Source organism: Primulina eburnea, chromosome 1, assembly GCF_022965805.1.
Source record: "Primulina eburnea isolate SZY01 chromosome 1, ASM2296580v1, whole genome shotgun sequence".
Classification (NCBI taxonomy): Eukaryota; Viridiplantae; Streptophyta; class Magnoliopsida; order Lamiales; family Gesneriaceae; genus Primulina; species Primulina eburnea.
This window is the reverse complement of record NC_133101.1, coordinates 6,547,832-6,560,621: the sequence shown is the minus strand read 5'-3', so window position 1 is coordinate 6,560,621 and position 12,790 is coordinate 6,547,832. Positions and strand designations below refer to the sequence as shown.

At 31.7% G+C, this 12,790-nt stretch overlaps 2 protein-coding genes across 3 annotated transcripts; one reads left to right on the top strand and one right to left on the bottom strand.

Annotated features, from left to right (window-relative positions):
* Positions 1-2,641: 2,641 nt before the first annotated feature.
* LOC140824967 (cytosolic endo-beta-N-acetylglucosaminidase 1) lies at positions 2,642-7,504 on the top strand. Of its 2 annotated transcripts, none has more exons than XM_073186408.1 (11): positions 2,642-3,339; positions 4,033-4,170; positions 4,469-4,578; positions 4,658-4,769; positions 4,852-4,959; positions 5,380-5,492; positions 5,570-5,651; positions 5,984-6,064; positions 6,196-6,251; positions 6,336-6,471; positions 6,575-7,504. In XM_073186408.1, the coding sequence occupies exons 1-11, from the start codon at positions 2,836-2,838 to the stop codon at positions 7,322-7,324; spliced, it is 2,190 nt and encodes a 729-aa protein (XP_073042509.1). In that variant the 5' UTR covers positions 2,642-2,835; the 3' UTR covers positions 7,325-7,504. The 2 variants fall into 2 exon arrangements, with proteins under 2 accessions (XP_073042509.1, XP_073042518.1); XM_073186417.1 differs by having other exon boundaries at positions 3,202-3,339; positions 4,067-4,170.
* Positions 7,505-11,134: 3,630 nt separating this feature from the next.
* Positions 11,135-11,991, bottom strand: LOC140825009 (LOB domain-containing protein 12-like). The gene is made up of 2 exons (XM_073186481.1): positions 11,799-11,991; positions 11,135-11,527 (listed from the first exon to the last, which is right to left on the bottom strand). The coding sequence occupies exons 1-2, from the start codon at positions 11,952-11,954 to the stop codon at positions 11,135-11,137; spliced, it is 549 nt and encodes a 182-aa protein (XP_073042582.1). The 5' UTR covers positions 11,955-11,991.
* Positions 11,992-12,790: the final 799 nt, after the last annotated feature.

The window sequence follows — 12,790 nt, the reverse complement described above, 5'->3', positions numbered from 1 at the left end:
GGGCTCATAGATCCACTAATTTTTTTAGTCCACCTATTAATTTCACAGTAAATAATACTACAAAAATAATATAATCAAGCACATAAAAACTCAAATTCAAATACATTCAATCAATTTAAATAAAAAACAATTTGAATAGAGAATATAATAATGTTGTAAAAATTTTGAATACTGATTTATAGACAGAAGTCTAGAAATAAATTTGTCCCAATAATAAAAAAAAATATTATCTCTTTATATTCTGAGATATAAGCTAAAAACGAAGAAACATTTCATCGTTTTTAATATTTTCTAAGTTGCTTCAAACTAAGTAATCGAAGCAAACTGAAAACATGCATTATGTGTTACATGCATTATGTGTTTAAGAATTAACAAAATATCTCAAGGAAAAAAAGTAGAAATAATCATTTTTGTGGGATATATGGTTTTGTTTTATATTTTCTTTCGACAAACAAACAAATCACATAAGGAATCCAAACACAACATGATCAATACAAACGACATATAACACCAAAACATAAAACATTGTGTTAAAAAAACCTTCTCATTGCAAGAACACAAAATGATCAAATGAAACATATTATTTAGTAATACTTATTAAGCAGCATATATAAAAAATTGACTAAATAGCTTAAAAACAGTGTTTGGAACAACCTACATACAAACATTTCTCAATCATATATCTCTATTGACACATAAAGAATTTGAAAATATCTTTGTTCTAAATGGGAGAAAGAAGTTTTATATAACCTTAATATTTATTATTAATAATATATTTTTATTCAATTCGACTCATCTCCTTTCATCTGCCCATTATTACCTATCATCAATATGGTAGATATTTTTCATGAATTTGATCGAAATGTATAAATTTAGTAATTAAAATTAAATTTAAAAGTAAATTAAAACAATAATTAATTTGATTGAGTTAAGTACACTATTAATGATCTTATAAAACTGACATAAAAAATAACTTAAATAACATCATGAACATGACAAATTTTGTAAAAAAAAATATATGGTAAATTGGTAAGATTACAAATGAAAATCATATATTTAATAGATAATATAATTAAATTAAATTCAAAAGTAAATTAAAACAATAATTAGTTTGATTGAGTTAAATACTCTATTAATGATCTTATAAAACTAACATAAAAAATAGCTTAAATAACTTCATGAACATGACAAATTGTAAAAAAAATATATGGCAAAATGGTAAGATTACAAATGAAAATCATATATTTAATAGATAATATTTATTTAACATCATATATTGAAAATTGACTAAATAACTTAAATGCTATATTGAAATCACATACATACAAATTATTTTCTCTCAATCACATATATTTGTTGATACATAAGTAGTTTTAAAATATATCTATTGTAAATGAGAAGAAGATGTTTCTACACATACAATTTCAAAAAAAAAAGGGTCCTATATATGCATAGGCAAATCTTGGCTATTCATCTTATCATAGGGACAATGTCCACATGGATAGGATGAAATAAATCGAAAACAGGATCAGCTCATTCCAAGTATCTTGAATCTCGGGCAGACACGAGTGCACACAATCGGCGCAAACTCACTTGATTCGCTGTCTGTTAGGGAGTCAAAGGGCTCCACTGTTTCTTGTATATGGATGTATGCACCTCTTTTCGGTAACTCGAAAGCTGTGATATTGAGAAATGTGATGGAAACCTCTGATCCGTCTAAAACTTCGAAAATAACATAACAGTTCGATGAAAAATAATTAAAATCGAAAAAAAATTATAAATTACTAAACTAAAGTGACACTTTAAATTGACCAATGATATAATCAAAATTGAAAGCACTTTAATTTATTGGAGTATTGTAATATATTAGAAAGAATAAATAAATAAATAAAGACAAAAACTTGTGTGAGACGGTCTCACGGGTCGTATTTGTGAGACGAATCTCTTATTTGGGTCACTCATTAAAAAGTATTACTTTTTATGCTAAAAGTCTTACTTTTTATTGTGAATATGAATATGATTGACCCGTCTCACGGATTATAATCCGTGAGATGGTCTCACATGAGACTCACTCATAAATAAATATGTATAAAGCATGAATGAAGTGAAATATTTCAAACAATCATACATATTTAAAAAGAAAAAAATATTATTTTATCACCACTATCATTATTATTAGTATTTATTTAGGAAATTGTTATGGGAACTATATTTAATTAAAGGAGAAGTTATTGAAAAATCTCCAATCAAAAAATTTCTTTGGCTTCACTCTCTACCCACAAAATTGTGGTACTATGTCATACAAAATATGGTACACTTCATGTGGAAATGTGATACTAAAAAAGTACCTAGGGACTGAACACAAAAAAAAATGGCGGCTGAGGACTGAACCCAAATTTTCCGTTAATTAAATCATAAATATGTCAATAACACGCTACCTTATTTATTATCATTTATTGTTAATATCTGTCATTGGTATTGTTAGTATGACTAATTTTTATAATTATTTATTTATTTATTTATTTATTATTATTATTATTATTATTATTATTATTATTATTATATTGTTTTTCGTATATTTTATTAATTATTATTATTATTATAAAAAATATCTATGATCACATCAGTTTCTTCATCAGCGCACGAAATGAGAGAGAAATATATATATATTGTGGCGTAAATCCTTAAACCAGATGAACGAACGAGTCCCTAGAAACACAATTTGAAGATTCCAAGTAAATAATTCAGAAAATCTTCATAAATTCAAATACCCACGCAATTTCTTGGAGAATTTCATGTCAGCTCGTATGGATCTTGTCCCTCGCCGACTCTTCCATGCCCATGTCCCTCCATTCCTACATAAAAACCCATCATCCCAAAGCTTTCTCCATCCTCAAGAACCTCCGCTCCCTTCTCTATACACTAATGGAGCTACCGTCCGCCGGGGAAAACCCAGAAGACGCCTCTTCCGGTGACCCTCCGCCGCCGTTCGATCCTCTGACACCCGCTGTTCCCCTTTCGTATCCGCTGAAAACGTTGGATGAATTGGAAGGCCGCCTCTATTTCAAATCTTTTCACTTCCCGTTCAACCGAGCTGCGGTGAAGCTATCATCTGCCGGAGGTGGTGATACGTCGATGCCGGAGCGGCCGCGGGTTCTGGTGTGTCACGATATGGCGGGAGGGTATACTGATGACAAATTTGTGCAAGGTGGTACTAATGCTGATGCATACGCGATTTGGCATTGGTATTTGATTGATGTTTTTGTGTATTTTTCGCATAATTTGGTGACTCTGCCGCCACCATGCTGGACTAATACTGCTCACAGACATGGCGTTAAGGTATAAATTTATGGCAAATGCTTTTCTTTGGACCATTTTTTGATCCATTTTCTAGTGATTAATTTCTTATTTAGTTTTTATGGTGGCAGTTGATTTTGTAAAGCTTATCATGATTGTGTGGTGAAATTTTTTCAACTTTATGGGAGTTGTGAGGAAAAAGTTGTATCTTTTTGCCTTTTCAGGTCTAAACTGTATCAACCTTTCAAATGTACCATAGGCTCCACAATAAAATGTGGATGGGCAGTTTGAGGGATATTTAGCTAACACGCTAGTCTTTTGAATTGGTTCTACTTTTGAGCTTGTCGCCTAATGTTGCTTCTTCTCTTTTAAGTCGAGGGAGCAAAGGGTCGGCCTGAGAAAGGGCTATCTTTTGGTTATTAGAATTAGCTATATTCCTCTGCTTATGGCCTAACAATTATGGTGAGAATTGGGAATAGGAATAAACTCACGACCTATTTTGAAAGGATGGAACTTATTTTTTAAGAAAAATCACCAATTGTAAGTTGTTGCTGTTCTAAATTGCTCCAATTTTCTTGCATTATTTGGGTGGAATGTATTCTTACGGTTCAACATTGCTCCATTTTTCTTGCTATATTTGAGTGGAATATATTCTTCTATTCAATTTTGTTATGCGGCAGTTGAAATTATTGGCTCATCATATTGTGGTTGTTCCTGTATCCTTGCACACACAAGTCATTGGGAACTTTCATCATGGAATGGGATGCAGGGAAAAAGCTTGCTGAAAAACTGCTATCGACAAAGGATTCTGCTCATATGTATGCTGAGCGATTAACCGAGCTTGCTGTGGCTCTTGGATTTGATGGTTGGCTGGTAAGCTAATGTTTTTTCCACATCTATAATTTAATCTTAGCTATATAATTATCTTCTGACATGTTCTTTATCGAGTCCTTGCTCACTCATTCTTTTTCGGCAATAGGGCAACTTTCATTAAGGAAAACCCATGTGATCATTCATATTAACAGCAGGATGTGCAATACATGTTCAGAGATAATAAATAAGTTAATTTAATCTTTGAATCATCAATAAATTGAAATAAGTTCGTTGAGTTCTTTCTTCCCACAAGATTGATATTCAGAAGGGCTAGTTCTCACGTCTCATCTTTTGACAGATCAATATGGAAGTCACTTTGGATCCTGGCCAGATACCAAATCTCAAAGAATTTGTCAGCCATTTAAGCCAGACAATGCACTCTTCATTATCTGGTTCCCTGGTTATATGGTAGTGATTCATGACTTAACAGGTTAACCAAGCATACCTTGTATGAACCTAAACAAAATGTATCACTGTCATTTTCCAGGTACGATAGTGTTACAATTGATGGTGATCTTAGCTGGCAGAATCAATTAAATTACAAAAACAAGCCTTTCTTTGATCTATGCGATGGCATATTTGTGAATTATTCATGGAAGGTATTTAATTTGTTATGTCAGGACAATTTTTTAATTTATCTCTGTTTTTTTTCTCTTGAATTTTTCACTCGATATAATGCAGGAAGATTTTCCGAAGCTATCGGCTGATGTTGCTGGTGATAGAAGGTTTGATGTGTACATGGGCATTGATGTTTTTGGAAGGGGGACTTATGGTGGTGGACAATGGACTGTAAGTTTCAATACATTAAACTTTGCCACACAATGGAGGATGATGCATCATTTTAGATTTTGTGTGGTTTCTAGAGTTGTAACTTCATGTGTTTTCACCTTTTTTCTGTACGTTGGTAAATAATTTTCAATCCTTGTTTATCTACTGGTAAAGAATTGGTAAGTCGTGAATTGGTGGAAAAACTGGTGAATTTGACAAGAACAAGATGAGCTTAAGTTCTTTGTCAGAAACTTGCATGGGGCATGTGTGTTCATCACAGTGGTTTATTTATGGATTTCACGACAAATTTACTATTACATGTAATCTTTTATGGCCCAACACGTGGTCTAGCCATTAGATTTATATTTTCAAGAATTTTTTCAATTTCCAGTGATTGTAAGCCTCTGATTACTTAAAAATGTATGTTTCCTTTTTTCTTAGACAAATGTTGCCCTCGATGTGATAAAGAAAGATAATGTTTCGGCAGCCATATTTGCTCCTGGATGGGTTTACGAAACGAAACAGCCACCCAATTTTCAAACTGCTCAAAATCGGTAAATTTGGGACTATTTTCCCTTGTTAGTTCTCAGGGACATTTGTTTTTCATTTTCTTCATGAATTAAATAAACAGATGGTGGGGACTTGTTGAGAACGCTATGGGAATTGTACAGAACTACCCGAAAACACTGCCATTCTACTCAAATTTTGATCAGGTATCTATCAACCTTGACTATTTTGTTATGTTCCATCCTAGTGATTCATATAAGTCCATTTTCTTCTGCTAATACTCACATCGAAAGCCATTTTTTTCCAATTGTTATAGGAATTTGTAACTTTTGATCACACACTTATTGCATTTTGGGATGTTATCCATTTTTGTTATGTCAGTTATAACAAGAGTCCCACAGATGATATGAAACTGGTTCATTTTCGGTAACAAAATTAAACTGTTACTTAAAATAAATTTGCTTTTTGGTTCTTTCTCATAGATTGGTAAGCAATAATTTGCTCTGTAGATCATAAGCGAGTTATTAATTATTTCCAGGGTCGTGGTTTGCATATATTCATTGATGGGTCTCAAGTCTCGGGTAATTCTTGGAACAACATTTCATCCCAAAGCTTTCAGGTAACAACACCTCCCGTTTACTGGTTCAGTTTGGGGTTTTTATTCCTTTAGCTATTTGAATTTATAATCGTTAAGCTTGTTTACCGTTGCTTATTTCTCCATTTCTCCTAACTCATTTTAATTTATGACAGCCTTTTGTTGAGTTTTCCGAAGATTCTACCAGCCAGTCAATCCAAATTTCCATCAAGTAAATTATTTTACTCTCTCAGATCATTAAATCTTCATTCTGTTCAGTAAACATATGTAGTGGTAATGTTATTTTATGCTGCAGGTTCAAGGAAGACTCTTACAATGGTGGTGGAAACATCACATTTAGCGGTACTCTTGACAGTCATGCGGAATTCACAGCAAGGCTGTTTGAAGGAGATCTCTTTTTGGGGAATTCACCTGTTCACTTTATATATTCTGTAAGCCTGACGCTTGGGAATTGTGTCGTGCTATTTTGTGTTGAAGTGCTTGTTCATTTTTTCAACTCCATGCGCTTTTACTTAAACCAATTAATATATGCAGGTTAAATCGAATGGAAACTCTCTTTTAGGTCTTGCTCTCGAGTTATTTTCTTCCACAGAAGAGAAAAGGACGGTATTTCTGGCTTCTGCAGGAAACACCTTGCTCACCATGAACCGTTTTTCGAGCCAATATACAAAGGTGATACTGCCTCGAGGAGTATCCTCCTTGGATGAAGAATCTGAATGGGTCTTGCAAGAAAGCAGCATTGAAATGCATGGTCATACATTGAAAGAAATTCGAGTTATATGCTACCGACCAAACGTGGAAAAATCGGTTCCTGTCCCGAATGACGTTACCCTTTCTGACAACACCCCATTAGAATTTTATGCAGCACTGGGTGATTTGAGGATTACAACTCCAGGACAGAATTCAAAATTTCCTCCATCCACTTCATGGCTCGTGGACTGCAAGTTCATTAGTTGGATTTCGGGTTCGAAAGGATCCAAACTTCTCAGTTGTATGGTTACGTGGACTTTAAAAGAGGGTGATGCCAATCTTTTCCCCAATTACAATATATATGTTGAAAAGATAATGGGAACACAATCTGGAGATCAGAAAAAACTTATTGAATCCGCTCCTACTCCCCTCGAGTATCTTGGCATGCCGGTGGTGAAATCATTCTACGTTTCTGAAGTAGAAGTTCTCGAGGGCGTTTCAAGTGTGAAATTCGTAATACAAGTATGCGGTCTCGATGGGACACGACAAAATGTCGAAGAGTCTCCCTTCTACCAACTACAAGTTCCAGGTTGAACATCCTCCCCTCCACAAATCTTGATTTGATGATTTCTTGTTTGCCTTTGTTCTAAGCTAGATTAGAGGCGAATATGTATTTACATGTTATTCAACATATATAAGTTGTTGAATGCGAATAAAACAAATATTTATGATTCTAAATTAATAAATTTTATGAGCCAAAACATGAATTTTAAATATGTTTCTTTGACATTTCATGATTTTTTTAACTTTTTTTTTTTGTAAGAATCCTACAAGATTCACATAAACCGAAAATGATGCTCCAAAAAACCACTTAATAACAAGGAAAGACATGTCTTTCTCAAATGCAATATCTCTTACATGATTCATCTAGTTTTACCCCATATCGATTAATTTGACGTTTATCTCATTTGCATGTTATAATTTTTGTATTTAATAAAAATAAAAGAAAACAAGTGTCAAATACAATAAAAATATGAGAGAGATAGAAGGCAAAAACTTGTGTGAGACGGTTTCATGGGTCGTATTTGTGAGACAGATCTTTTATTTGAGTCATCCATGAAAAAATATTACTTTTTATGCTAATAGTATTATTATATTTTATTGTGAATATTGGTAGAGTTGATCTGTCTCACAGATTAAGATCTATGAGATGGTCTCACATGAGACTCACTCGAGATAGAATGCAAAATCCAACTGACTTCGTTAGATTTTTACATTAATTTAAATGATTCATGCATCCTTTTTAAGATTTCTTTTTATTGGTTCCCATCTCCTATAGTCGACAAATCGAAGAGAACAAGCGAATTACAAAGATTTTTGGAAAAAAGACGAACCAAAACCAAGAATCTTATCATATGTTGCCAACGCTATAATAAATTAAATATTTTATTACAAAATTAGCAGTTGGATTAAACGCCTACTATTTATTAAAGGGAAAATAAATAAATTGTACTAGTGATTATCAAATAATGCAATATCATTAATTAATCTCAAATAATTCAAGTGATTGGCAAGCACTAAATTTAATTTATGGATTATTTAAGTCCCCATGAGCGGAGCACTTCCTTGCACTGCTCCCCACGTGAGCAGCCTAATAACAAAGAATTGCCGTCACGTTGTATACTTAGTCATTCCATCTCTATCACTAGTGACATGTTTCGATTCATTTTTTCTAAATAATATATGGTTTTATAATTAAAAATACTTATAGATATTATTTTTAAATCCAAATCTTGTATAGTCGGAAAAAAAAAATACTGTTATTTTTTTTAAAAAAATTGTTTTATTAATTCAGAGCTGGTATATAGTCACCCCGGCCCAATTCCAGCCGAGAAGCACCGTCTCGTCTATCCACTTCCCCTTTTCTGTGTGCCCCAAATACCGGCTGGACGCTCAATTATAGACGAAGCCGCGAGAGTAACATGTTACTAAATTTTAGTCTTACTTTGTTATATTTTTTATTTTTTATTTTTGCAATTGTACTCCTGTTTTTTATTTTTATTTTTTGTCTGGTGTTGATGTAATACTAATATGATTCTAACGTCGCGGCGATATACATGAGATCTCAATGAAAAATATTAAAATTATAAAAATAAAAAATTAACATCTAATATTAAATTTCGATAATAAATTATCAGAATCGTAAAAAAAACAAAACAGTACTATACTAAAATTATAATTTTCCTTTTAAAATAACTGGTTTTCTCCCTATGGTCATATAAATATTTAATAGTAGGCAAAAACTTGTGTGAGACGGTTTCACGGGTCAAATTTGTGAGACAGATCTCTTATTTGGGTTATCAATGAAAAAGTATATTTTTTATGCTAAAAGTATAACTTTTTATTGTGAATATGGATAGGGTTGACTCGTCTCACAGATTAATATCTGTGAGACCATCTCGCATAAGACCCACTCTCAATAGTAAGTAGTTGTAAGAAGGTGTCGTGGATCTTTATTTTTTAAACGAGTGAACTTTGCTTATATTTATAATAAAAAAAATAATGTTTTTAGCATAAAAATTAATATTTTTTTTTATAAGTGATCTAAATAGATTATTTATCGCATAGAATTGACGTGTAAAAATATTTTATATGAATTGAATGTTTATAGTCCACTATATTAAATGACTTCATCATTAGATAAATTTAATGTCTGACTAGTCGTCCTTGAGAGGCACCGCCGCTGTTTACAATGGAAAAGCATCTTAATTAATTTCTTCTTTTTTTTTAATTAAATCAATCAATTTTCCCCATTTCACGTGTTAAGAGTTGACTTAAGAGGAAACCCTTGTTTTCAGACATAATTAAACCCCTATTCTTTTCACTTTTTAGACTCCCTTATCGTACGTGAAAACATATATTTTTGTCTTGTCTCTCTTTCATTCTTATGTGTGTGTGTCTCTATATATATATATATATATATATATATATATATATATATGTGTGTGTGTGTGTGTGTGTGTATACAAATAGATGAGATCATACTTATGTGGACATTACCTTCACTTCATTTCAACGAGTAAGATCTTGCCACACATATAATTTCAAAAAAAAAGTGGATTCTATATATGAATGGGAAAATCTTGGTCATCCATCCTATCATGGGAGCAATACCTATATAGGTAAGATGAAATAAACCATATATACATATGTATATATAATTGTCTTGGGTCATCCGCGTTGGAGCACCGCTAAGATGGAAACTAAGATTAAATGTATAATTTTATTGGGGTGTCAAATCTGATGAATTGGGTGGGGTTGATGAATAGTTTTATTCAAAAATTGCTCAATCCGAACCCGAATTAACTCGATCAACCCGATTAACCTGATTTTAATTTTTTTTAAATTTTTTGTAAAGAAAATTAAATAAAATTTTAAAAAAATAATATTTTAATTTAAACACATAATAATAAAATCTTCCTAGTATATATGATTTAAATTTGAAAGTCTAATTGTAGAAAAATAACGAATATTTACTAAATCAAATAAACAATTATTTAAAAAATAAAAAAATGTTCAAAATAAATATTAAATAATGAAATTTATGATATAAATATAGAATAAATATTTTTTCAGACATACAATATATAATAATGTATGCAATATTTATTAATTATATATTTTTAAAAAAAATTAAAATTTTAGGATTGAACCGAACCCAACCCCAATGTGATCATCTTTTTCGGGTCAATTATCGGGTTCAACCCGATTTGATCTTAACCTGAAAACTCCAAACTCAAACCTGATTTTCTTCCGGTTGAACCCTGTCGGGTTGGTGAGTCGTGTCTAATTTTGACACCCCTAAATTTATCACATTAGATGTCACATCAACGTATCTAAAGGGGTTTTATCTAACGAGTTAAACAAAAAATAAAACCAATCAAGCTAAATAAATGTACAAATTATCAATTAGCTAATATTATATAAAGTGATTATACATGGTCATGTAAATATAATATTCTTATGTTTATTTTTCTGAGTTGAAAATTAAATTTGCCTTAATTTCTTGGCATATGTCTCCTTCCCTTGACCGAAATCGCGGGCCTTCGCCTCAGTCAAAGAGTTAAATAATTATTATTTTAACTGGTTTTTAATTAGTTGAGTATTGGTAAACTTGATTAACAATTGTGCAAGATTGTATCATCAAAATTAATTTCCAAATCTAAACATTTTAATTTTGATAAATTTCAAAAAAATAAAACAAAGAAGAACTTGGTTTTATCAGCATATTCAAACTAATGGATCTTCAGTCTTAAAAATACCAATAAAAAGAATGAATGAAAAACAACACTATTAAAAAAGAAAGTCAATAAACAAAACATGAATTTTGTATTCAATATTGAATCAAGAAACCATGTCATGGCCGAAGTAGGACTCTTTCTTGAGAGACTCATAAACGACATTATTGCTATTGCTATAACTATCATTATTGGAAGAGGTGAAGTTGAGAAACTGAGGCAGATGGTTATAATTATTTTGAAACAAGAAAGATTTATCATCTGCCTCAAGATCAACTAGTGGATTGATGTTCGGAAAATTATTCGGCTGATCTTGTTGCTGCATTTGGATGCAAAGTATCTCTGCTTGAGCCATAGCTAGCTGCATTTGGAGCTGAGAAACTTGGTTTTGAAGGTATGATATCGCGCCTACGCAACCATATACCGGATCTCGAAGCCTAGAGTTTGCCTCGTAGACGAGGCTGCTCACGGCATCCGCTCTTTGATGAACTTGAAGCTCCTGCCATGATGATGATGATATTGTTGTTAATATGTGTTAGTTTAAGCAAGTAAATAGATCATATATTTGTAAGAAAAATTTGTATTTTTATGATTAAGAATATTGATTTGGATATATATGTAGTCGGGGTTTTCTTGAGATGGTTCCTAGTTCCTAGGGTTTAGTGTCACACAGGTTATTCAGGTGCTTCTGTTTCGTCCTACCTAGCTCATGATCTCGAATTCTCGGACAAGGCCAAAGGGGTATGAGAACATGAACTAAAAAGATATACCTGCAACATTTTGCTGACATTGCTGGCACCGAAAACCTTGTGAACGATGGCGAACTTGTGAGGGTCATCGGATGGGAAGTACGGAGCGAATATGCAGTCCTTGGCGCAACGTCGCCTCAGCAACTTGCACGACGCGCACGGGGAGTTTCCACCCATTCGACAGATCTTGCCTTTTTTTCTTGTTTTTGTAAGAAGTGAAGTTGGGAAAAGGTTGTTGGGGAAAAGTTGCACGTACAAAGGTGTATTTATAGTGGCCAGATTGATCGATGTGCGTGTGTGAACCAAAGTTCATTAAGTGGTTTAAATTATTAGTGATGGTGGATGATTGATTAAATTATTTCAATATATATTTGGTTATATGTGATTATTTTTTAATTAATCAAAGGTACGTATATCAGAAGCATGTGGGATAACGTTAATTAGGAAGTGAAATTAATCGTAGAAAAATTATTAGGCAGTAATATATTAATGCAGTACTTGGGGGAATGGAAGCATTTCTTTCAAATAAATACATAAATAATACGACTTATTACTTATATATATATATATATATATATATATAGTACATAGCTCAGGTATGAAAATAAAATAAAGATTGAAAGTGTGGAAACTTGATTGCATATGTTAGTAGATGTTGACTTCCAAATATTTGTATATTATCTTATAATTATGAAATTCTAATATATAGTAAGTAATACTTGGTTCTATATTTTTATTCAATTAATTTAGTGAATCATCATATCATCATATATATGATATGATTTGTGTCACAATTGAAATTTTTCATATATATATATATATATATATATATATATATATATATATATATATATATATATATATATATATATATATATATATATTACGAAACTCGATCTCTTAAAATTGTGAGACAATTTTCGTTCGCGGTAAATTCAAGATAACATATCCGATACATTTAAAGATATTCAAAAGGTCATTCTTTTCTTTTCGAGGGAATCAAATATTTACTG